At 39.2% G+C, this 27,430-nt stretch overlaps 1 protein-coding gene across 1 annotated transcript in view; it reads left to right on the forward strand.

Annotated features, from left to right (window-relative positions):
* LRRC40 (leucine rich repeat containing 40) overlaps positions 1 to 27,430 on the forward strand; it is a gene marked incomplete in the record, with an annotated part of 881,899 nt that overhangs the window by 749,511 nt on the left and 104,958 nt on the right. Inside the window, 2 exon segments of the mRNA XM_044085837.1 lie at positions 2,278 to 2,355; positions 4,923 to 5,108. Of these exon segments, the coding sequence (XP_043941772.1) occupies positions 2,278 to 2,355; positions 4,923 to 5,108 (264 nt within the window).

Below are 27,430 nucleotides of genomic sequence, written 5' to 3' on the forward strand. Positions count from 1 at the left end.
AACGGCATCGGCTGCCTTACTTTATACTACTGACGACCTGACATCAGTCCTTGGGCGACAGCAACCGACACAGAAATACTAAATCTTTGGAATTCGGGCTGGCCGAGTCCTACCCTGGCAGGGATAACCCAAATGTGATGACTGCAACAGTGAATACCCTCGAACATCTGCATTTATGGTAAGTGTACACAACTGTACTTTCCTCATTATGTCAGCATCTAGTTATTTTCTGCTTTATAGATTGCTATGTAGATAAAATCATACTTTGGGATGCAGGTGTACTTTCTGCAAGACTATTGTATGAGTATTCACTGACAGGAAACTTGTGTATATGTAAGCTGGCAAAAGAGGAAAAATAACTGACTTGGGAAGTTGTAGAAGAGGAATTCCTAGCAGTAAATCCATTGTAGAAACCTTCTCTGCAAATCTGTTGATATGTTGAGTATTTAGTATCTTTCAAAGAAAATGTAAATTATGTACAAAGAGACTGCTAACTCAAATGCAAAAGGTAAGAATGAGAAACAGTTCACTGCATGTAAAGCATAATTTAACCAAGGATTGCATTGAAGAAAAGGGAAGTCCCTAGGTGATGAGAAAAAAAATGTAGTTTCCATGCAGTTCCTTAAAGTAAGACAGAGCATGTATTTGTTTGTTTTGTTAATTCGTAATAAGCATTTATTTATTTATATATTACTGACTTGAGAACCATTCTCAATTAAGGCCTGACAGCACTCTGGTGGTTAAGTGAGTTGCTCAAGAGTTGCACAAATAGTAAATGGTAAATGAGGAATCAAACCCAAGGCTACTATATAATGTGTGTTAGTGCATAGTTTAAATTATCTGCTTTAAAGCGCTGCTCCATAACTGTTCATATTCCATAGACTACTGTAAGAAGTGTCCATTTTCACATTCCATATATCGCCTTTACTAAGTGGTGCATATATCTGTTTTGAAAAATGAGTAGTAGAATTGTGTTTGTGATCATTCTTTTGAAGTTAACATCATGGGTAATTTAGGAGAGGGGACAGTGAATAGGATAGTAAGCAGTACACTGTCATCCTGTATGCAGAATTTATCATTGTAGATGATATAAAGCATGTCTTCTTTCGGTATAGTTACTGCAGAACAAATCTGAGTTAAGTATGTGGAGTCACTTCATGGGCTTTTTTGAAGGATATACATATATGGTATTTTACTCTAGACTTCTGTATTTGTGACTAGATTTATATACCATTTATGCTCTGTTAAGTTGCTTTGATAGCTTAGATGGATAAAGCCCTGACTACAGCCCAGATGACCCAAATTTGATGAGTGGCTCGGGCATCTGACAGAGTGACAGGGAGGATGGGAAAGTGAAGGCTGGGGGCACTGTGGGGTGTGACCTAAAAGAAGAAATTGCCCTGCAGACATATTGGCAGTCATAAAGGTGAAGGTGAACAATGGTAAGTCAAAATAAGAAAAAAATAAACATCCATGGTTGCAGTCCCAGGACACCCTTAAAATCCTCATCACCCTGAAGTCTGGAATAATAATTCCAGGGGAGATGAGGAGGGGGTAGGCAGACCTGATGAAAGCCAGGGCACCAGAATGTGCTTGGGAGTGAGGAAAAAAACAAGTTGACTTCAGTTTAGCTACCTCTTAGAGTTGTAAAAAAACAAATTCTGTGGTCTCGTAATCTCCTGCCCTAGCTTTAATTCTGTAGACTCATCTTTGAAGTATATGCCTTTTTGCTGGTGTGAGCATGCCCATGTCATACATGCAGGAGGATTATTATTATTGTGTTCTAAAATACCTAGTTGTTGTGCTTCTGTAACTGTGTACTCAATATTGAGACCAGATTCCAAAAGACTTTCTGTTGGTTGACGTGACTTACTCCATTGTATAAGCTACACTGTCTAAGTGATTTAGTCTGGTGTAAGGCCTGTATATAAAACAGGCTTGCATCGGGGCCAGATTAAAAGACCTGCTCTCAGTGTAAGTGACATTGCAGTGTAAGTACATCAGAGTAAGTCACTTACCCAGAAACCAAGTCCTCTGGAATGTGGCTTTCGATGGATGTGTGTGTATTCTTGGTATTTGTAAAACTTTGTCTATTACCAGTTTTCTGTTGAGTGTTACTGCTCCCCAAGCCACTGCTGAAAATGGATTGTGCCTAGCTGCAACCTCCTGGTAAGATAATAAATCTTATCCTAAATGATTGAAGAATGCTGTAAATGTGATACATTCAGAAACGCTAGCTGATCTTATGACCAGAAGTTCATTTTTCTGTCTCTTCAGAAACAATCTTTTGACAGCATTACCTGCAGAGATGGAAGCGCTTGTGCAGTTGAGAACAGTGACCTTATCTTTTAACAGGTTAGTTATGTTGTATGTGCTCATAAATAACTAAAAATGTGTTTTTCTTTTTAGAAAATTTTGTTTTCTCAAGCAGCTTAATAAAAAGCCATTGTATTTTGTAGAATATCTACTGATTTTTTTTTCAAGTAGATGCATTTATAGCATCAGTAAGAAAATAATATTGTGGTATTACTTATGTCGTATCACGTGTTGCAGTTCATTCTCTTTTGCATTGCATTTGCAAGGGGATGTTTGCAAAATGAGAGGGAGAAGATGCCCTTTGCATATGCTCTGCCATTTTTGTGTTTGAGAAGAGTGGTGTGAAGGGGGTGCAAGGATTTATGGGGAGTTAACATTAGATCTGTGTTTTTGTTATTGTGAGGGCATGAAACAGAGGATCTGGCGCTCCTTAGTAGGAAGCAGCAGCAGACCGGTGAATGAACTGTTTTGTTCCTCAACTTTATGTTGAGGGATGCTAGACTGAGAAACAGCACTTGAGCACTCGATGAGCCACCTACAGCTCTGGATGAAAGATTAATGCTATGAGTAGGAATAATGTTAAGTGGTTAGGGAATTTCATGAGAGAGTCAGAGGCTTAACTGTGGGGAACATTTGCACTTGAGTTCTCGAGGATGGATTAAAATGTGTTGAATAAGAGGACCTGTTGCACTAAACTTGGGGAGGAGTATGAGCGTTGCTATGGCGAATGCATAGGGAACAAAAGGGGAAAGTAATAAAGAACAAGCAAACATGAGGCAATAATAAAGGAACTGAGTGTCAAGTAATGCTTTTGAATGTCAGATGCCCTGTGGGTCTGTTCCATATCTTAGTTCATGCTGAATCCTCCTTGGGTATTGATAATTTGCACCAAACATTGTACATTTTCCCATTTTATGTGGGGTCCGGGCTGTCTATTCCAAGTCACCTCCTACCTTCTTAGACAGTTATGACTGTCACAGATCTTTCACACAAACCAGATTCTTGTTTGCTGTATGTTCTTGGCTCTACTTGCCTTTGTTTCGTCTCTCCCAAATCTGTTTTGCTTAATCACATTTTGCTTTCCCGCACATGCGGTCAGACCACTGTAATCATTTCTCCTTGATCTCTACAATTGGGACAGTGTTCTTATTTCTTCATCTGTCCCATAGTATGCATCCTTCTATCCATTTTAGGCACTTCATCTCAATCTCTTCTAATTTATTCAACTATTCTGCCCACACTGCCCAGATTTTTATGCTATAAAGATGCTCTGGTCACGCCATTGTTTTGCACACCTTTTCAGGGGTAGTGGGAGACAAGAATTGTGCCAAAAAGTTGCACTCTGTCTCATTAACACTGACACTTTGTGCCAGCTGGCTGTAGCATCTTCTCATACAGATTACCATTTCCCTCAACCATACCTCCCAGATACTTGAAGCTGTTAACTTCTACTTTTGTTTCCCTTTCCTAGGGAGTAAGATTAAAAGGATTAAAGTTGTAACTGGATATATGGGACAGGCAAAAAAAGTAGTGTATGTATGCCTTTTGGGAAATTAAGATAAGAGTTGAGTGCCTTCATGTTATGTTTTTAGGTCCTTGTAGGGCAAGGCATTCTTTTAAAAAGGGAGCTGTAGTGCACAGGACAGAAATATAATCTGCATTTTCTATACAAGTACTTTTCTGAATATATTTCTAAGAATGTTGTACAGTGCCAGAACTCATTTATACGTTTTCCTTAGGAGTAGTTGCATAACTTAATTCTTTGTGCAGTCGCTTGTGAGAAGTGGTAGTGCTGCCTGAGCTACGAAGATAAATGCATGTTTTTGAGGTGGGGAAAAGTTCCACAGTCTGTAATCTTTGTTCAACTTTTGAAAGGCTCTTAGGAAAAAAACATGCAGCAACCATCCTTTCATGTCAATAAGCAGGATCAAAAGAGAGGTGATAGTTGATGAAGGACCCAAATAAGGGACACTTTTTAAATATCAGTACCAACCACATCTCTCAAGTGTACCTCATTACGAGGAACGCACCTCATTTGGGGGCCTTAAAAAGTTCATGTTCTCTGAAGTTCCTCAAAGTTCCACGTTGAAAGAGTCTGTCACAGTAAAGTGAAATCCATGGTAAATAGACATGAATCATATTAATTCATTAAAAGATTTTCTTTATAAGTAAAACCAGCATATTATAACCATCCTATGACCTTCCTAGTTGAAGCTGTTGGCCATTAGTGTGTGTTCCACATTTTGCCCATTTGTTCCACATTATGAGGGCTAGTGTTCCTCATTTTGGCGATGGAAGGTTGAGAGCTATGGTACCAACTACTCAGAATTGCTAGAAAAATGTATATTGATATACATTTGTTTAAAAAGTAAAGTCTGTATCTGTAATATGTCATTATTAAAGTGCTGCAGTTCTTACTGTCTTACCCCAGTAGCACATATTTTGTGGGATACAGCGAAAGTTGGAGGCAAAATTAAGAGCTTTTGACAGATATGCACATTTAACCTTTTTTACAGTGCAGTTCAGTTTTCTTTATTTTTAAGATTGCTTGATTCATATCTGAATGTGGACCTTCTGCATCAGCTAAGTGATTAAATTTTTTGTAGGTTTAAAACTTTTCCAGATGTTCTTTATCGGATGTCAACAATTGAAGTTATCCTCATTAGTAATAATCAAATTAGAACTATTGATCCCTTCCAACTTAAGCTGTTGGACAAGCTGGCAACATTAGACCTACAAAATAATGATCTCATGCAGATCCCACCTGAACTAGGAAACTGCACAAGTCTCAAGTAAGTGAAGATTTTTCTTGCATATGTTATGTGAGAAAAAGGATACTGCATCAGAGTTGTTTATTTTTGTTACGCTAATGCATGAAAATATAAAACATTTTTCCTGACTCTATTTACCATTACATATGCTGACACAAGCTTTGTCAGATCATTTGGTTTATAATAGCTAAAAAACTTCATTTTAATGTGTAGCCAGATATTGTCTCAAAGGAAAGGTTTCACCTGCTGCTTAGTCATTATGTTGAGTTTTCTTTGCCATTATGAAATGTGCTGCAGTTCAGATGAATTAAGCAAGTATGAAACTGTAAATTAGGGCATTGGATACTACATTTGTTTTTATTTCTATTAGTACCACATGAACCCATTTTTGGGTATTCATGTGGGAGGGCACTTCTGTTTTTCAAACAAATTTATTTAAATGTGAGAGATGCTGAAATTTCAAGGTATAGCTGATCTGTTTTTCATTAACAGTTTTGCCTTTTTATCAGAACTGTTTATAAAATTTTTGTGGGCGAGTATTCTCTTTATTTAGAAGGCATTTTAGTGCTTAAACATTGTCATTGTCAAATAATAAACCAGCGTTAAGATTATTGGTTTGTGTTTTGGGCTTCTTACTGATCTGGAACGTATTTATTCACAATTTGTGCAGTTTGGCGCCTCCTTTTGGTCAGAAAATGCATGTGCAGCATAAAATGATTTTGTGTGTAAAATGTAACTGCACAACCTGCTGAGCAGAAAGTTCAATAGAAAGTCTTTCAGAGGAGAATTTTAGCAATAACCGTAAGGCTTCTGTCTATGCCATTCACTGATATTACATTAAAGAACCCTTGATTTGGGTATTATGTACTACTGATGTTTAAAAGAAACTTGTCAGACATTATTATTTGATGACTGGGAAGGTGGGCTGGTCCAGAAGACCCTTTTCAGCCACAGCATGAGTGCAGAGGCATATAGTAAAACAGTATCGGTGAATCTACGGTGGAAAAGTAAATTTTGTACGTAAAGGAATGCAGGAAAAGGTTTCCACTGACTTGGTTATCCAAAACAAAGCTGGAGGTATAGATTGGTGCAATATAGTAGATGTAACATAAAGAGCACATTTGGGTCTGTTTAAGTTACAGTAAACCTGTGAACATTCTTGTTTGCGTTACAGTAAAATATGAAGAATTCTTAGAGATGGTCTGTAAGTTGCTTACATCGTGGAAAATGCATTCACTCTGTTGTTTCCAGTGTGCATTAGATAATTAGAGAAAGTGCATTCAATATATTGTTAGTAAATTCTGCACATATTTACAGTGTGCAGTAGATACGGCTATGTGGCTGAGACTGATTCCAGGAAGAAAATAGCCTGGGGAGTAGTATGTGAAATTTCTTATAGCAAACTGAGTTAGAGGCTTATTAAAATAGTATGCATCTAAACCCCTTTTGCAGTAGACTGTATCCATATTTACACTGAGCAGTGTTAGAGCAATAAGTACTTTTAGGGCTATTATTGAGTCTGCAGAACATTGACACTGAAATGTTCTATGTAATTATATCTATTATCACTGCATTAAAGGCTGACCGTGAAAGACTGTATTCTAGTTTTAGGAAGTGAAACATTTGAAAGGCAAGGTGACCTGCTGGGCAGAACTGATGAGAGATGTAGTGATATTTTAGTTGTGAAAGGACATTAGTTATGATGGAATCTGTATGTGATGAGAAAGTACTGGGTATAAAGTGAGGCCAAGATATTTATATTCTGAGACTTGTGGGACAGTATTATTATGGATGTCCTGAATGGTTAGGCCAGGTAATAAGTTTGCCGCTGGAGGCAAAAAGCATAAAATTGGTCTCTTTAGGATTGATTAGTAGTGAATTTTTGGTACTTTTCCATTATCAGGACAAGACTTCTAAGGCGCTAGCACGCACTCACCACACAGCTGTTAGCCTTGAAGCGGTTGTTAAAGAAAAAGAACATGGGGATGTATAACTTAGATGGAAGATACAGTGAAATGGTGTCACAAGAAATACACAGTGAGCGATCTGATCACAAAACAAATGATTGCCCTTCAATAGTCATCAGTCAGCTGCAATGGTTGAAGTACTTAATTGCACTTCTTGTTGACTGTTATCTTCGTTGTTTAACATAACCCGCAAACCCTTGTCTGCGATTATCCTGTGGAGCGTTTGCCCCTTGGTCACCTGTATAAAAAGGAAACTAATTCTTTTCAGATTTAGCATGCCAAAAGCTGAATGTGATAAACGCACAAACAGCTAACGAAATAGCACACTTGTTTGAGTGTACATATAAAGATTACAAGGTAGAATGGATCACCGATTTTCGATATACGACTTCAGATGATGCAAGCAGACTTTGTTTGCAGCAGTTATTTTGGCAGTTGGCATAAATTTAAATATAGATAATTCATGACAAAATAAAATACAGTATGCACAGCAGCCAAAAAAATGTCACACATGTAACTCTGCGTGCACGTTGGACATGGCAGATAACATCTCCCTCCCACCATCCCCTTAGCAATGCAGGCTTGCTCAAAGCAACATGTCAGTAGTAATTCATAATGTCCACAACTTGAAGATAGTGTTCTTCAAAGTACAAGGTAACTTCAAATGCTTGCTGCCCCTCTCACTTGTACAATTTCTGACCTTCTGTAGCTGGGCAGGTAAGGCAATGGCTGGTGCTGATGTGCACTTGCACGTATATGTATGCATAAAGAGGTTTCCAGAAAAGCACGAACAGGACCAATAAAAAATAAATCCAAGGTGGAAAGCCAAACCAAGACAGTCTACTGCTCAGAAAGTCTAATTCTTTAATACGAAACCATAAAAAACAATGAAAACACAAGCGCTTTTGCTCAGTCTGTGCCGAGCTTTATCAAGTGAACATCCAAAGTGCTGCAAGGCTTAATATACACTGATGTTAATTGTTAATTAATCAATTAAAAAATTAAAGCTTAAAAATGCTGAAGTTGATAAATTGTTAAAAATGCTTCTTTGTTAAAAGTTAAACCTGGTGCATTATAATAAATATATACAGTAAATATTAAAACTGAAATGTAAAATAATCGAAGGAAACTGTAGGCAGTGCGTTTAGCAATAAGTTAAAATAAATAATTTATCATATTTCACTTGAAGATTTTTTATCAGCAATGAATGAGCTTCTCATAATCGAGCCTTTCTTAGCTTGAGGACACTGTTTATATTGATGTCATTTAATCCAGGGTGTCTGCCTGCATCTAGTTTAAGTTGCCATATAAGTTCCTTGTATTTAAGGGTCGTCTCCCAGTCACCTCCCCTAGCATCCGGGGTAACTTGCTCCAACACTATGAATTTAAGATCTATCTCAGGGCAAGTGAGTGAATGCTTATAGAATGCGTTAGACTCCCTTTGATTGCTTAGATTGTAAAAATGTTCGTAGAGTCTTTTCCTAAATGGCCTCTCGGTTTTGCCAACATAGAAGCTTGAACAGGTGGTGCAAAAACCTAGGTAGACATCCCCTTTACTCCCACAGGTGTAGTGATGAGATATGATTTAATGTTAAAATTCCTAGAGGGAATGTAAAGTGTTGGAGCATTAATAATGGCATGGCATTGATTACAGGACCCACATTTGAAAGTGCCTAGTCGTGTGTTAGAGTTATTAGCCTGGAAATTAGGTTTTCTTTCAAATAGTTCCTTGAAATTAATGTCCCTCTTTCTTACAAATTTGGGGTGTGGTGGGAGGGTATTTTTTATTTATGCATAAAGAGGTTGTAGTTTGCAACATCTTCATAGTCCTAAAGTGGGGGAATTTTACCAAAACGTGAGTTTCAGCAAAACATAAACCCGCACAGGGACGTGACTCCTGTGTGTTCTACAATGTTTGCTGTTTCTATTGATGCACATTATTATATGAATGAGCCTTAGAACTGTTGCCCCGATAACAGAAAAGTACCAAATCTTTTGACTGTTGACCTAACTTAATGAAGGTATTCTGAAGTTGTGTTTGATGAATGCTTGGGCATTTATTGGTTTGTAATAGCAGAATGTTATCTGCATAGAGGATGATGTTTTTAGTGAGGTAAGTCATTTATCATATCATTAGTAAAGAGTGAGAAAAGTAAGAGGCCTAGTACTAAGGCTTGTGGGACTCTTGTACTAAGGGTTCTTGTGGAGAAAATTTGTTAGTTGGTGTGGACTGGGAAATATCTGTTTTTCCAAGTAACTTTGGGTCACTTAATGACTTGCTTTTTGTCAATACAAATTGTAATACTGTTGATCAGAATCTGATATACATTTTTTTTAAGATAGTTTTGATCAAGGAAGAGGAAACCCGCATCTACCTTCGGGCTTTGATTTTTTCTTTGCTAGCAAATGAGGGCATAGGTAGAAGCTGGAGATAATCCTTCTAGCAGAGTACCTGCAATAGTAGTAACATTTATGGTTATATTTCACTTTGCCTGTGTCACTTTACTGGCCCCAAGTTCCAGAATCAAATGCCTTCATTCCCTGTAGTATCAGTGCAAGCCTTATGCTGCAGTGCACTGAAGTAGTTCTGCATGGGATCCTCTTGTATATCCCTTTCTGGAGCATGTGGTGTTCATTTCTTCTGACTTTCCGGTGTACTAAGTTTCCAATTTGTAGAGGATTTGGCTGTGCAGTTTATTAAATCTTCATTTTTCCTGGCTTTTTTGTTTTATTCAATAGTGTATGTTCAGTTCCCCCACTGATGTGGCGGCAGAGGATGAAAACCGTGACTTGCATGTCAGATGACTGTTTGATTAGTGTCGAGCACTGGAGAGAGCAGGTGAGTGAGACTGAGTGACTGCTGTTGGCTCACCCCCATCTTGCTTCAATGAAGAGTGAGGTGGTTCTGCTTCACTTCTTGGATGGTACCTACAGGGAGCACTAGATACAGCACTCATGGAGTTTTGAGTATGTATTGTCTAGGGGCTGGACTGGCAGATGTGCAGAGGCATGCAAGCTCCATGGCCAGCAGTGCTTTCAAATATCTAGTCAGCCACCATGGAAATTAGCTCGGTGAGTTCACTGGATTTGACAAATCTGCTCCACCACTTCTCAACTAGCCCTTGCCTATCTGAGAAAAGAAGTGGGCTAATTCGGTATTCTGGCCAGTGAACAGGTGGGACTGTTGCCTGAGTTGGAGTGTGCTTTACCCTTGCCCCAGAGAAGGGAAAAGCTTAAAGGACATCAGCAAGAGATTATTTTCCAGCTGTTCTCACCATTCAAGGGAAGAGAGATTGTTCTAGAAAGTTACACAGAAGACATGCCCAGCAGCCTTCCTCTTCCGAATACCCAAAGTCTAGTTCCTCTCGATATTACTGTCCACACACGCACATATGTGTGCAAACAACCCAAGCCCACACTTTACCATTGCCATATGCCCCACTTTGTTGGATGTCTATTTTCATAAAATTTGTAAGTGAACCCACTAGACCAGGTACTTTTTGGACTTAACCTAACAGACCTGAACGACTAGATGGGAAATGGAAAATACACCCCTGGGATTCCACCTATGTCCCTGCTGGACAGGGAAAGCAGGTGCTGACTTTGTGGGAACATGGGCAAAATTCTTAGTTAGGCTTATAAGGCCCTCCGGGCCAATAGCTTTAGTATCGGCCTGTGAGCAGTTTGTTCCAAAAGAAAGCGTTTACGTGGTCAAGTACACACTGTCCTTCCATGATTTTCAAGAGTAGACTTCCAAGATGCATCTTCACATAAAGATATCAAGTGAGCCAAAGAGGGGTCTGCATTTTTGGGTAGGAGATGGTCGCTGTCAGTTTAAGACTTTCTCATTTTGTCTTGCATCAGCCTTTAGCACCAGATGTATGTTTGCAGCTGCAGTTAACAAAAGGTTGCAAGGGGTGAAAGAAGTTTAACTGGGCAACTGGCTTCTAGCTGCTTCCCTATTGAACAGGCTAATCTCTTCAAAGGAGACATTGAACCTACTTTCGTTCTTAGGGAGCAGAGAGAACACTGCAAAGTCTCGGATGGAGCCGTCTTAGCTTTTCACATTCATAGGTCACAGTTTGGGAACAATTTAATCCACATCTCATTTACTCTTAGATAGGATCCTATCTCTTTAATGTATTCTCTCAGCTCTTTCAGTCACCATCTGCTGCAGCCCACCATTGCATAACTATCTTGTGGCTGAGCAATTCCAGTGGTGCACTTTGCAAAATACTCTAGTTGATATTACAATGGATGTTTTAAAAGCACTAGTCCCAAATCTCAGATCTGCCATCTCAGCAGATAAAGGCATCCAGAGTTTGCAAGCCAGATCTAAAGTGCAGGTTTCATATGCCAAATCTGAGATTAGGTAATCTGTTTCAGATTCCAAGACCACTAGTGGCTGGCACCACAGATGCCTGTGCCTTAACTTGAGGTTGACATTCCCAAAGGCAGATTTCCCAAGGTATGTGATAGTACTATTGACAGGTTTGTATGTCAGATTTCTGGAGATTAAGGTAGTCTTTCTGACACTCCACATCTTTTAGAACTCCCTATCCCAGCATTTGATTATCTACATGGACAACATAGCAGTGGTTGGGTTTGTCAAGAAGCAAGGAGCAGCCTACTCCTATCCATTATTTCTTGAAGCAGTGAGGGTTTAGTAATGGAATTTCTGACAGCAAAATGCATTCAGGAGAAAGCCTAGACATTGCTAGACAGGCTCAACCACTTCCTGCTGATGTGATGTGTGCGTGTGTGTTTAACTCATTGGTAGTATGGTGGTTATTCTGTATGGTGGTTATTCTGTTGATGAGAGAGGCATTTTTGTTCCTCCAGCTAGTGCCAAATGTAGTAGCAGTGTTTTACTCACTCCTTCACTAGGTCGATGCCCCAAGGACGCTGTTGGTCAGAAGTGGTTCCCTGGCCTACTTTTCCTGTTTCTCTCTTTTTTGTGATGGAAGGTTCATGCAGAAAGCCAAGTAGGATAAGTCCAAGGTCATTCTCATAGCTGTGTTTTGCTCATGAGAAATTTGGATCATGTTGCTCAAATCTGAATGTGATGGAAAAGCCTTTCTTGTGTTATGCTTCTCGTGACTGATCTGTCCCATCCCCTACAGCAAAGCTCTCCCTGGATCTTTATTCACTACATGTAATCACATGGATTAGCCAGTTCCACGAAGAGCAGTAACACTGTTTTTCTATCCAGTGATTATTCTTTCTCACATCTGGCAAGACACCCAATATTGTGAATACATTTAAAAGTAAATGGATGTTTTTTTCCATTTGGTTTCATCTAGTGATCTTGACTCCTTTGCAGCCCAAGTAGTATTAGATCAACTTTCACAAATCTGTTGTACAGGTATCAACTACTCATATGTGAAAGTACACTTAGTTGTATGAAATTTATAATGTGGTCTACCTTTTCTCTGAAGCCTTCTGTTAAAGATGCTGTCCGCCAGAGGATTTGTATTTCCTGCTGAATAAACTTGCACTTCTTCCTTTTAAACCAGCACCCTTTACAGAATTTCGATTTTTTTTTTTTTTTATACTGGAAAATAACTTGAGAGTTATTACACCCTCTGTAAATGTGTTTCCATAACAGTAGTGTTGATATTTATTATGTGGCAGCTATTAAATCTAACCTTAGCCAAGCAAAGCATTTGCCGGTCTTCTTTCCCAATTATTGTAACAAAGGAGAGTTGTATGGATGTGCGTAAACAACTCAAATTCTGTGCAGAACCAAAATGGTGAGAATAGGTCCTAAGCTGCTTGTATTCTTTTTGAAAGAGAAATGTCATTGTAAAGTATCCAAAGTATATTTTTATTAAGAAAGTAAACGGAGCTCAGGAACAAACCAAGGCTGAAAACAGTATTCCACATAAAACAGCATAAACTTAGAGCGATGAATCAAACAGGAATATGAATAGGCTCCAACATAAAGCTTTAATGGCAAGCGCTTTCACCCTTCTGGGCTTCCTCAGGCCAACATGATTTTTTAAAAAGGGGGTATCTTAAATACTTTAATTCATATGACATAATTTCCTGTATTATATAAAAAACATTACATTCTTTATTCATATGACATTATTTCCTGTATTATATAAAAAGCAGTACATTCTTTAAGTGACAGTCACATTTATATTTATAATTTATACAATTATAATTAAAAACTAAATAATTGTTAAAATCAACCATAAAATAAATATATATATATATATATATATATATATATATATATATATATATATATATATATATATATATTTTCTTATAATCCACTTCACCTCACGTTTTTCTGTAAAATTCCTAACATCTCCACCTCTTTGTCCAGGTATATTAATATATATTACTAAAAACTTAAACACATGATCTTCTGATGTTTCAGTAACATGCTTTGATTGTCACTTAAAGAATGTACTGCTTTTATATAATACAGGAAATGATGTCATGAATAAAGAATGTAATGTTTTTTATATAATACAGGAAATTGTCATATGAATTAAAGTATTTGATACCCCCTTTTTAAAAACTCATGTTGGCCTGAGGAAGCCCAGAAGGGTGAAAGCGCTTGCCATTAAAGCTTTGTCGGAGCCTATTCATATTCCTGTTTGATTCATCGTTCTATTTAAGTTTATGCTGTTTTATGTGGAATACTGTTTTCAGCCTTGGTTTGTTCCTGAACACAGTTTACTTATGTATTTTTGGTGTTAGAGGAACGTTAACACCTGGATAGCCAGCTTTGTGGTTTTATTTTCTGTGATATTTGTTAGCTATCCTGGTGACATGGCTGAACAGACCTTGAAATCTACATCCATTGAGCTACCCTATAACCCAATTAATAGTATGACCATTGAGCGGAACCTGCATAGGTTCAGAGAATGTGTTTCCGGCCATGAGAATCCTCTCATGGCATATGAAGCCGTTTGTGACAGAATAGAAGGAGCGTTTGGAGATCTTGAGGTGAATGGTCTGTTGGGGCTTTTGGATCAGCTAGAAGTGGACTTTTTAAAGATGAAACGACTACAGATACAACGCCAGCACTTTGAAGTTTGTCCGGCGCACAAACGTATACCGAGGGGTCTAAGGATCCTCAAAATGCCTACCACAGGTACTGCTTATCCTGAACTCTTATATAAATGGCAACAAACATTGATAACAGTCTACGTTACATGTCCCTACTAAATTAATTCTTTTTACCTGAAGGAACTGCTCTGCGTGAACGCATAAAAGAGCAACAAGATTATATTTGCTCTAATTTTTCTGGACCTGCTGTAGATAAATTTGTTGAACGACTGTTAGATAATGTATTTTTGTTTGAAAAAAGGCTGTTAGAACAGGAAAAAAGTAAAATATTAAGGGATATAGCCGATTTTAAAAATGGAAATGTCTTTACTTGGCCTAAGGTTGATAGTAGTAATAGACAGCCTAAACAAAATAATGGTACTACTAACAATTTGAAAATAAATAGTGGAAACACTCAAAATGCTAACTTTACTGTGAACCCTGATTGTAGTCGTAATAAGGACACAAGGGAGACGGGTATTTCTTGTATGGAAGTTAGAAATATGCGCGGTATTAGTACACCGAGATAATGATACTGCTTCTTCGGCTACAGTTACTAATGAATCTAATGTTAGTGTGACTAATAATTGTGTTAGCTTAGGGAACAATGATATTATTACTATTCAGTCTGAAAACACGGATATAGGTCCTTCAGTGAGACAAAAAATGTTTAATTATAGAGAGGATTCAAACTGTAAGGAACCTGCCCCTTTCCCGATCCGCGACTATCGCAGGGGTGGCAGGGACAGATCTATGAGCAGGGGAAGGCAGAAGAGGAAAGTTTCGGAAGGAGAGCACACAGGTCCCACTATCCAGAAGATGTGGGAGAGAACTGCAACACACTAGTATGGAACATTTCTAGTAAAATTTTATCTTGTGATGAATTAGAATTATTGAACAAAGGTTTGACCTTTATTCCATCCATGAAAAGTGATTTAACTGACAACAATTGTAGATGCAAAAATGTTTAGTAGGAATTTACAACTGAAACTTGAATTTGGAAATTGTTCCCACTATAGGAAGATACAAATTTTCAAAAAACCAAGTATTTATGTTCCAGTTTTACATCCACTAGTTGATGCATTCTCGAAATTGGTGGAAGATGACTTGTATAAATATTATAATGAAAATAGACATAGAAGATGGTATGGAAATTTGAATGTGAATTTAAGAAAAGCATTAAATGAACTTAGAAAAGATACTACTATAGTTATCAGACCTGCCGACAAAGGAGGCCCCGTGGTAGTTATGGATAGAGGGGGTTATGTTAACAGTATGACTGATATGTTAAATGATACTACTTTTTATTCTGTTATTAGTTTGAATGATCTAGAGAGATGTATTTTGAATTTATCTCAAATAATATCCCATCTCTTTGCCAGTAGTCTTATAAGTGAAGACCCATTCACGTTCTTTCAGGTTGAGTATTCCCTTCTGCCTATCATACAGGGCCTCCCCAAGGTTCATAAAAATCCCAAACGACCGCCCGTGAGACTGATGGTGGCAGGTCGGGGATGGGCCACCGAACCTATGTCTTTATATGTTGAACAGTTTTTGAGACCTGTAGTTAATACATATAATCACATTTTAAAGGATACTGAACAGTTCCTTATTATGTTATATGAATGCAGTAATAAGTATCCTATTGATTTGACATATTGGCTGGTCACCTTAGGTGTTCAATCATTATTCACAGTGATTCCCAAAATCGATGTCCTGGAGAGCATACGTAGGTATTTAGGTTTGTATGGCAATTACTCCCCTCAACAGGTTGAAGTTTTGTGGTCTTTGCTGGAAGCAGTACTTAATAACAATGTGTTTATGTTTAATGGGACAGTATACATACAAAAAGATGGCGTAGCTATGGGCACTTCATGTGCCAATAACTACACCAATCTCGTAATGGTAGATTGGAAGAACCACAAGCTGCTCGCTTTACCTAGCTACAAGAAGAATGTTACATTCTATACTCGTTTCGTAGTTGACCACTTTTTTTATTTGGACAAGTAATAAGGATAAACTAAACACCTTTTTTAATGAGATTAATACTCTAACCTCATACTTTAAATTTACTATGAATGTCACTTACAAAAATACCATATTTAGATGTATATAGAGAGGTTGGATAATGGTTTACTTAATACAGGTGTTTATAGGAAACCCTGTCATAAAAATGCCTTGCTACATAGGAATAGCATGCATCCTGACTTTCTTTCAGAATATAATTAAAGGACAAGCTATGAGGCTATCTCGACTTAATTCTAGTAATTAAACATATAAAGGTGAGTTAGCTGAGTTACAAAATAATTACTTCACAGGTCATATAGTTTAAAAGAGATCTTGGAAGGCATAGATGGGTTAGATACACTCAGGAACAACCAAGCGGCACCATTCTTTATGGATAGGAATGTCTTAGCTAATACTGAGAATGACCCTATGAGTGTTCCAACATGTACTGAAATGAAAGTTGTATTATACACAAGATGTTAATATGATCAAGAATATTTTTATCAAACATTGGGATATTTTAACTGTTGATTCAAGTATTAAGAATATAGTTGGAACGATACCACATTTTACATATAAGAACAGGATGAATTTACACAGACTTCTATGTTATCCATCAGTTGATAGGATGACTAGTCCACATACTAATTGTTTTTGTACTATGCCTTGTAATAGATGTAATGTTTGCCATTATTTAGATAGTAATGTTTCCTTTATACATCCACTGAGCTCTCAGAAGTATGAATTTAAGACCACCGCGACATGCGACTCCGAACATGTATATCTGGCTACCTGTACATTATGTCTGGCATTCTATGTCGGCAAAACTGACAGGAAATTGAAATATAGGATCAGAGAACACCTATACAATATTCGGACTAGATCTTGTAAGAATGCCCTTTCGAAGCATGTTACTGAAACATCAGAAGATCATGTGTTTAAGTTTTTAGTAATATATATTAATACACCTGGCCACAGAGGTGGAGATGTTAGGAATTTTACAGAAAAATGTGAGGTGAAGTGAATTTATAAGACTTTGGGCAGACAAGAAACCAGGTCTAAATGATAAGGTCTCTGAGACCTATGTTAAAAGGAAGGAAACTACAAATTAATTAATGTTATGAGGTTTTATACACACACACATATATATATATATATATATATATATATATGTATATATATATTTATTTTATGGTTGATTTTAATAAAAATTTAGTTTTTAATTATAATTGTATAAATTATATATAAATGTGACTTTGATTGTCACTTAAAGAATGTACTGCTTTTTTATATAATATAGGAAATGATGTCATATGAATAAAGAATGTAGTGTTTTTTATGTAATACAGGAAATTATGTCATATGAATTAAAGTATTTAAGATACCCCTTTTTAAAAAAATCATGTTGGCCTGAGGAAGCCCAGAAGGGTGAAATCGCTTGCCATTAAAGCTTTATGTTGAGCCTATTTGTATTCCTGTTTGATTCATCGCTGTATTTAAGTTTATGCTGTTTTATGTGGAATACTGTTTTCAGCCTTGGTTTGTTCCTGAACTCCGTTTACTTTCTTATCTGTTTTTGGTGTTACAGGAACGTTAACACCTGGATAGCCAGCTTTGTGGTTTTATATTTTTATTAACTTTTATTAATAAAAATATAAGCATTTACTGTCCAAGCCTAGGATTCTATCAATTTCAGCATTGGCTACATCTTGGGCTTTTGTTTTCACAGTGCAACCTTAGTTGATACTTGGGCAGCAGTTATTTGATTTTCATTGAGTAAGTTCACAGTGATGTCGCGGTCTAGACATTCCTTGGGGCCATAGTTATTTTCCTTGTGGCAGAGTCCCCAGAAGGATTAGCTAAGGACTGCACCTTGCTTTTAATGCGGATGAACCTCATACCAGATGTGAAAAGTTATGTACTTAACATAACTGTGTGTGTGAATGAGCAGGTGTGTCATTAACGTACCCACCCATCCCTACTTCTTTGCTGACTTAGCTTAGACATTTGCCTTAATATTTTTTATGTACTTTGTGCAGCAGAATAGAAATTTTGACAGGTATGTCCCTGTCAGAGCACTGTGGTTAAAGGAGTGGAACTTAGTAGCCAGGAAAAGTTACCAATGACTAACACTTAACTACATTAGTTCTGCTGTTAGTAGATCAAGATGAGCAGGTGTCACTGTTATGGTAAATACCTTTAGATTTGATGTTGCCTTTTCTGTGTCAGATCAATCTCAGATCCAGTTTTAGCCATTTCTCCAGAATTTAGGATCCTTAGCTGTGGCTCCTCCCTTTACCCATAATCCGCAAATGTCCCCAACATATTACCCCAGATCTCTTTGTGGGTTGTTGAAATAGGGATTTGGTTTGCTGGCTGTGGCTCACCTCAGCTAAGTTTTAGTATATTTTGTTACTTTCTAATACCTTATTGCTAACGAGTGTGGTGTTGGTGTTGTATCTTTATCTTTTGATTTTTTTTTTCCTTCCCTCCCCTACCAAAAAAAAAAGTTTTTCATTAGGCCTAGTTCACACCTTATGCACTTGGTTTCTTGTTTTCGTCTTCCTAATTAGTTAATAAGCGTTTCTTTTTTTATTTACCATTGTTGGTAGATTTTTATATTTGCCTTTTCCTCTGTTAGGTTTTGATGTTTTCTTGTGATCAAGTCAGATAAAGTAGCTGTTTTTTTAAAAAAAGTGTGCGACTTGTAGTCATAAAATGTCAAACTCTGACGTGCACTTTAAGTGTACATATTGTTTAGGGGATCACACCTGCAGAAAGATTGTTAAATTTGTATGGCCTTTGTCCATCAAGCCGTGATTGAGCTATGCAACAAGATGGTTGTCGAGGGTCTTTTACCTCCAGGAGAATCCTCCAACTGTGTTTTGTCTGCCTGTGGACCATCCCCATCATGGTGGAAGTCCATAGAGAAGTATGAAGAGGACGAGAGAGAGAGGACCAAAGAGGCAAAGACACAAGGAAACAATGCCCTGACTACTTTCCATTAGTGTCATCCTCTGCTGTGACTACTAAGCATTCCAGACTCTGGAACAATCCAGGATTCCTCCCTAACCAGAGCCAAGTTTTTTTTCCCAGAACCAGTCTACCCAAAGCTGCATTCCCCATTTCTTCAGGAAAGTCCCATGCAGAAGATTTCCAGAACACCTTCCACCTCTTCCTAAGTTTCCTTAGGTCTGCCAGAAGTCTGACAGAAGCTGATGTTGATAAAATGATGAGGAAATTCCTCATAACCCAAGTTCAGTTGGGAGTTCTCTCAGCTCCGTCTCCCAAAAGACCTGCGAGCTTTGGACTTCTCTCCATTGCCAGTGGCTACTCCTGTCCCGATCTGACCTCCTGGTTTGGGGATGCTGGATTAGAGCTTTCCAGGGTTTTCAGTGTCTGATCCGAAGTTGTGGTCATCTTCCACTTTGGCATATTCTCTGATCAAATCAGCTTCCATTTCTTCATAGCCAGATGGAGCTCAGTCTAAGCTTTACTGCCAAGTCAAGGAGTAGAGCCCCAACTCCAAAGGTGTCAGAGCCATCCCTTCCCTTTGGAGCCCTGCATTAGATAGCTCAGCTCCAGCTTTGGTCTCTGAGCTGGTTGGAGGCCAGACTTCTTTAGCCCTTATAGCTTCATGTGCTGTGCAACTGACTTTCTGCTCCACCTGCTGTGCAGCTGACAGACCTGGGACCTGATACTCCACAGTCTGTCCCATCAGAACAGCCTCATTCAGGAAACCCCTCAAGTCTTCTGAATCCTCCCCGGAACATCCCCCTGTGAAAGATTCTCAGAAGCACAAGTGTAAGATGAGGCATGTTGACTCCTCCCAGGAGTTTGATAGACATTGATTTTGATGAAGGGTAGTGGTACTCCACATAATCACTTGAGGATGTCTCATTCAGGGTGAGCCTTGAACTTCTGAGATGGAAAAGAGGATGGTCTTCTGAAGCCCTACTTCCTGCGTGGTTCCCCCAGCTGATGAGATGGTGGATTTTAACTCTCGCCACACATGGAAGGAACTGGAGGTCACAGAACAGATTCCCAAAAAACATAATAAATATCTTGAGCAAAGCAGTAAGACAATGTAACCACCAACCTGTACCAGAACTTGGGTCCAATAAGAATAAAAATGTACACCACGAAAAATAGACAAAAAAACCCAAGGACAGCCAGAAACTCCAGTATAAATCTGTCTTTAATACCAAGGTAAAAACATGAGCGCTTTCATAGCAAAGCTACTTCATCAGATGTATATTACGAACACAGAAACAGCTCATTAAGTACTTCAAAGTATAACATGACTACAATTCATTCATTCTTAAAGACGCGCACTGATATAATACATTCATCTAAATGTATATCTAACAAATATATAAAATATAAATATATAAAAAAAATTAAATACTGTAAATTAAAAGCTATTAAACACCGTAAAAAAAAGTAAAAATAAAAACTGTATTTTCCTATTCAATAGTCTAGCTTTAAGTTTTGGTCCGATAGGTACTCTGTATTATATCAGTTTGTCTCTTTAAGAGTGAATGAATTGTAGTCATGTGATACTTTGGAGTATTTAATGAGCTGTTTCTGTGTTTGTAATGTACATCTGATGAAGTAGCTTTGATACGAAAGCGCTCATGTTTTTGCCTTGGTATTAAAGATGGATTTATACTGGAGTTTCTGGCTGTCCTTGGGTCTTTGTCTATTTTTGATGATGTACATAATATCTTGTTGCTCCTAAAGACTGCTGTCACTGGAGCAAGGGTCCAGCAGTGGTGTCCACTACCAAGGAGGAGCTTGCTGAAGAGAGCTATCTGTCCATCCTCCTACCAAAGGGAGCCAGAGCTTTGGACAGGTTTGAGAAGGGAGTTTATGCTTCAGCAACTTTTGCTTTAAGGTCACTGAATTATTTTTGTAGGTTTCAGAGAAACTTGACAAAGGAGAACTCCAAATCTCTCTGGGTCCATATCAGACATGAAAACTGTGGATTGGCTATTGGCTACCCTTCAGTATTTGTTGAACACTGCCTCCATGCGACTTATACCCAGTGCAACAGAAGGTATTTTGAGAGCCGCAGAAACCGGCATCATTGCAAGGTGACATACCTGGATGAGCTTGTGTGATTTTGTGCAGTATTTTAAGATATCTGTATCAATGCCCCATTTAATGACTCCTCTTGGTATGGTATGTCCCCAAAGTCAAGGATGCACTCTCCAGAAACAAGGAGGATAGGGCAATTTTCTGGTGTAGTTATACATTTTGTACCACCCCCCTCAGAGGATCTTCTCTAGATAAAGGGGGGGGGGGTAAAATCTGTGGTTCCAGAAGTCAAGGGTTTCCTCAGACTTTTTCAGGGGATAGAAGGGGGAGATTCTAACAGTAGACTTCACCCTTATGACAAAGGAGGTCCGCAGACTCTATTCTTCAGGGGTTCCATTCTCCATGAGGTCGTATCAGTGCTCCTGAATGGGTGCCTGACTGCTACACTCTGGAAGCAGTTTGGAGGGTGCTTATCTCTGTACCCAGACACCTGGGCATCCATCACCAAAGGTGGCCGAGTGTAGACCGTTGTTACCATAGGCTGTTACATTCCCTTTCTTCATTCACCCCCCACCACTAAAGAAAATCCTCAATGTTCAGCCTCTCCAAAGAAAGGCAACAACAATAAAAATAAAAAAGCTGCTAGAAAAGCAAGTCATCCAAGAGGTCCCGCCAGACCAACAAGGATTCTGAACTTATTCAAGATTCTTTTTGCTGCCAAAAAGAATGGGGACAAGTCAAACCAAGAGGCTCCGGGTGGTCACAGTAGAGTCCATCCTCTCTTCTGAGGAAGGATGATTAGATGTGTTCGACAGACCTTCATGCAAGACATTTAAGTGTTGTAGTGGACACGAGTGTATCAATAGTCCATGTGCCAACCCATGTCCTTTTCAGTCCGTCTAACAGACATCTGCAGATATCATGTAACTTCGTTGAATCAGTCTTATGAAGTGCCCAGGGCCATCCCTTTTTCCTTCATTTTCCCAAAGCCGTGATGACCACAGTTGCTTCCTGACTAGGTTGTGGGGGTGTTACACGAGGAAGGAGGTCCAAGGCACCTGATCCCCATTATATGTCAGTCTTTGCATCAGTGCCTTAGAGATGATGACAATTCTCCTAGCATTGTAGGTTTTTCAGGCTGTCCTCCCTCTAGGGGTGATTTCTATCCAGATGGACATGCCAGTAGTCTGGTACATCAAAGGGGAGACTTGCTGCTACCCATTGTGACCTGAAGCAGTGAGAGTGTGGCAGTGGGCAATATATTCCAACCACTTTCTAATAGCAATTCACATACAGGGAAGTCCAGCACTCTAGCATACAGAGCAAATCTGTTCTGTTCCCGAGTGGCCTCTCAATTTAACAGTGAAGTTGCATTTCTACTAGCACTATTTGCAGACAACTGGCACATGGTCACAAAGGACAAATGGGTCCTAGACATAATTTTACGAGGATGCAGATTCCACTTTCACACCTTGCCAATAAAAAGAGGAATGCCAAACCTGCCACAAAATCAAAGGGCAGAGGCTCAAAAACAAATTACAGCTCTCATGGCCATGAGAGCCATTCAAAGGGTACCAACTCAAGAGCAAGGCCAAGGATTTTACTCAAGACTCTTCCTAGTACCCAGGAAAGAAAATGCTTGGAAACCAATTCTGGACCTTTCAATTCTAAACACTTACTTACAAGTTCCCAAATTCAAGATGCTAGCACTACAGCAGCTACTTCCCATGTTGGGCAAGGAAGCATGGCTAGTAACGTTGGACCTCAAGGAGGCATACCTGCATGTCCCTATCAGACAAAGTTGCAGAAGATGCCTCCGTTTCATTGCAGGTTCAACCCATTATCAATTCTCTGCACTGCCCTTTGGCTTATCTGCTGCACCCAGAGTATTCCCAATATGCCTGGCACCAGTAATTGCATACTGCAGACAAAGAGGAATTCAAATATATCCATATCTGGACGACTGCCTCATCCAAGCAGAAAGAAAAGACATTCTCTTACAACATCTGGCTTTTGTGAAGCATCTACTAAATTGTCTGGGGTACACAGTAAACGAAAAGAAGTCAAAACTAGTACCCTCACAAAAAATGACATTCCTGGGTGCCAGCTTGGACACAACGGCCCAGAAGGCTTATCTTACACCAGACAAGCAACTACAACTGACTCAATATTTCAAGACAGTGGCAACAAAGACCCAATTAACTGCAAGAAAAATTCTGCAGGCTTTGGGCTTCATGGCATCTTGCATTCTGATAATACCATTTGCAAAACTGCATATGAGGAAATTACAGTGGTACCTAAAAAGTGTGTGGTCTCAACACAGCCACAGCTTGGGCACAGTGATCTCTCATTCCCTGCCTTCAACAGGAATTTCTATGGTGGGCACAGGCATGTCACCTCAACAAGGGTCAGCCTTTCACCTTGCCCCCACCCAGGCAAACTATCACAACAGATGCTTCAGACTATGCCTGGGGGGCATACATGGCAGGGCAATGCATTCAAGGCCTATGGACTGCAGAACAAAGAAAGCTGCACATAAATCAAAAAGAGATGCTAGCTGTACAGAAAGCTCTGACAGCCTTCAAGGATCTACTGCATCCAGGACAACTGGCAATAAAGACGGACAACACCACAGTAATGTGGTACATAAACAAGGGGGCACACATTCCTACCCTCTTTGCAGGCAAGCAATGATCTTATGGAACACAGCTCTGGCCTACCAAGTCCAGTTGCAAGCTCAATTCCTGCCAGGACAGAAAAACACATTGGCAGACGACCTAAGCAGAAACATCAAGGATCCTCACGAGTGGAAGCTAGACCCACAAATATTTACAATGATAACTCAAAAGTGGGGTCTACCAAATATAGACCTATTTGCCAGTCCTCAAAACTACCAACTGACAAAATTTTGTACAAGGACATTCCACCATCAAGCTTGGAAAGTGGACGCTCTCTCCTTCAGTTGGAAAAACCTGACAGCATATGCCTTTCCTCCATTACCTCTTCTCACAAAGGTTCTTTTGAAGGTCAAAAAGGAGAAACCTCGACTGATCCTCATAGCCCCAGACTGGCCACGCCAGCACTGGTACCCGCTATTGAAGAATATGGCTCTCAGCCCACCATGGATATTGCCTCAAATACCTCATTTGCTCACGCAGCAAACCAAACAAATTCTACACAGCCAGCTAAAAACCTTAAACCTAGCTGCATGGCAAATCTTCTAAACATCCAACCAGCCCCTCTTTCACAAGCAGTTCTGGATGTTATTCTGGAAGCCAGGAGGCCAAGCACCAGGAAGGCTTACTCGGACAAATGGAAAAGGTTTTCTGCCTGGAACCAAGCTAAAGGGCAAGACACAACTCAGCCTCATATGCCTCACATTCTGCAGTACTTAGCAGAGATGTTGCACAAAGGACTTTCCTTCTCCTCAATTAAAATCCATGCTTCAGCTATTTCAGCTCACTACGACACAAATCCACCTTTATTTTCGCATCCTCTTCTAAAGCAGTTCCTCAGAGGGGTAAAAAACATTAGACCACCTAGAAGAGCTCCTACACCAACATGGGACCTCAACTTTGTTCTGGAGAAACTAACGTTGCCTCCCTTTGAACCGGCTTTCTCTGCAGACCTTCAATTCCTATCTTGGAAGACTGCCCTGCTCCTGGCAATAACTTCTGCTAGGAGAGTCTCAGAATTACAGGCACTAATGGCAGTGGAACCTTTCCTCATTTTCCATCAAGACAGTTTCTCTATGAACTAATCCTTCCTTCATGCCTAAGGTGGTTTCCAGTGTAGCTTTAAATCAAACCATCCATCTACCCACTTTCTTTCCCAATCCACAGAACAAAGGTGAGAGACTCTTGCATTCCTTGGACATTCACAGGCAGCTTCGTTACTACTTGGACAAAACTAAGGCTTTCAGAAAAACTGACCAGCTCTTTGTATCCTATGCTACAGCTTCTCAAGGGAGGGCTATATCCAAACAAACCATTTCTAAATGGATAGGCCCTTTGCATACGGTTCTGTTATGCCTATCATGGGAAACCAGTTCCTCCTACCATTAGATCCCACACTACCAGGGCAACAGCTACCCCTACAGCCTTTCTCAGAGGGGTTCCTACCCAGGAAATTTTAGAAGCTGCAACTTGGAGTTCAGTACACACCTTCACCAAACACAATCACTTAACTCTTTATTCTAAGTCCAGGGCGGGCTTCACCACTGCAGTTCTGCAGGGCCTCATTGCCTCCACTAACCCTCTATGATTCCTCAACCCTACCTTAGCTTTGGGACTTAACCCAAGTGTGATGACTGCAGCAGGGTAACACGATGAACATAGTACAGTTTTGTACCTACCATAAATGTAGATGTTCGAGTGTTCACCCTGCTGCAGTCCAGGTTACCCTCCCTCCAACCCCTCTGATCTTCTGGCTAAATCTCTGCTATGCCTTACTGATGTATTTGCTTATAGCTGAAGGGATTTTGTGTTTGTACAGTGTTCACATCATTTGGTACTAATTTTGATCACATTTTTGGGGGCACCTGACATCTGGGGCAAGAAAAACTGAAGAAAATGGTGTCGGTTGCAGTATATGTACCCCTGGCGCTCTGACATCAGGGAGGAGGTGACAGCAACTGATGTCGGACCAAGACTTTGGAAATCCGGCCGACTGCGGGACTGCCTGACGACAGGATAACCCAAGTAGATGACTGCAGCAGGGTGAACACTCGAACATCTACATTTATGGTAGGTACAAAACTGTACTTTCATTCCTCTAGGATATAAAGTGCCTAAATTAATATTTTTTGTTTCCAACCTTACCAATCTGCTTTTGAATTCTTCACTTCCCATGCCCCCCCCCCCCCAAAAGGTTGTGCCAGTACACTAAAGAAAAAACTATCACGGTCACCTACATGTATTGTGCAAAAATGCTCAGCAATTGGGCTTTCCATTCTTTTATTTCTTATATCACCCAAATGTTCCAATATTCTCAATTTCACCGTTCTTTTTGTTTGCCCCACATACCATTTCCTAGGTGTGCATCCACATCCAATGATGTAGACCACACCGCATGAGTCACATTTAAATTCACTCTTGATCCAAAACCTTTTTCCATTTATTTCCCAGCCATCTACATTTTTAATTTTACTACATACTTTGCAAGCCCCACATGGAAAGGCTTCCTCCCTACCCCCACTTTTTTTCTCTTCATTGTTCGATTTCAATAACTCTCTTAAATTCTTGAAACAACCATAGGAGAAAGTAACTTTTTCTGGAAACAACTTCCCCACCATTTCATCCCTTCTAATGACAGGCCACAAATTTTCCACCAATTCTTTAACTTTAAACGTCAGTGGAGAAAATTTTGTCAAAGAATATGGGATCCACTTCCAATACTCCTCCTTTATTTTCCCTTGTATTACTGACACCACATCTGGGAAAAATAACTTCCTCACTCACATTCCTGTTTCCCCTTAACTTATTTAAGGCCCCCCTTTATTATGTTCTCACCATATCCTCTTCAGTAACTTGCTCTTCACCTTATCAAATTCTTTCCCCACTACATTCTTATCAGATGTATTAGTTGAAATTCTCCTAAATTCCCCATAAGGTAAAGACCTTATTAAATGTGGAGGATGTGCGCTACTAGCTTCCAGGAAATTTTCTGCTGCTGTTTCCTTATGAAAAGGCTTATATTGCAAACTTCCCTCTGAATCAATGTAAAATTCAGCATCCAAATATAGCATGCTTTTTCTATTCATTCTATAAGTAAACTCTAATCCAAATGTATTTGACTCAGTGTGTCCATAAAGCACTCAAATTCTTGCATTTCACCTTTACATACAAATATAAAATCATCTATAAAGCGCTTAAACAAAACAATCTTGTTCTTCTTGAATTGTGTTGGATATATAAACAAATTTTCAAAATAGGACATACAGTATTGCATATGAGGGGGCAGAAGCTGCCCCCATTGCTGTCCCTTCCAACTGCAAAAACACTTTACCTTCGTACTCAAAGTAATTGTGTTAAAGCATATTCCAAAAGCTGACAGATGAACGAAGTTCTAGGACCCTCCCCCCATCATCCTTCTAAGTGCTTCTAAACCTATATCAGTTTTGATATTTGTATATAAAGATTTATCATCCACACACACAAATTAATATTCTAATTCCCATTTTATATTTATTTATTTTATTTATTTGCAGTTTGTTGCCAGGATGGTCCATTGGGCCACTAGGAGCCCATTTTCAATGGAGTC

The sequence above is a fragment of the Protopterus annectens genome, chromosome 10.part0, assembly GCF_019279795.1.
Source record: "Protopterus annectens isolate FY-2018-M chromosome 10.part0, PAN1.0, whole genome shotgun sequence".
NCBI lineage: Eukaryota > Metazoa > Chordata > Ceratodontiformes > Protopteridae > Protopterus > Protopterus annectens.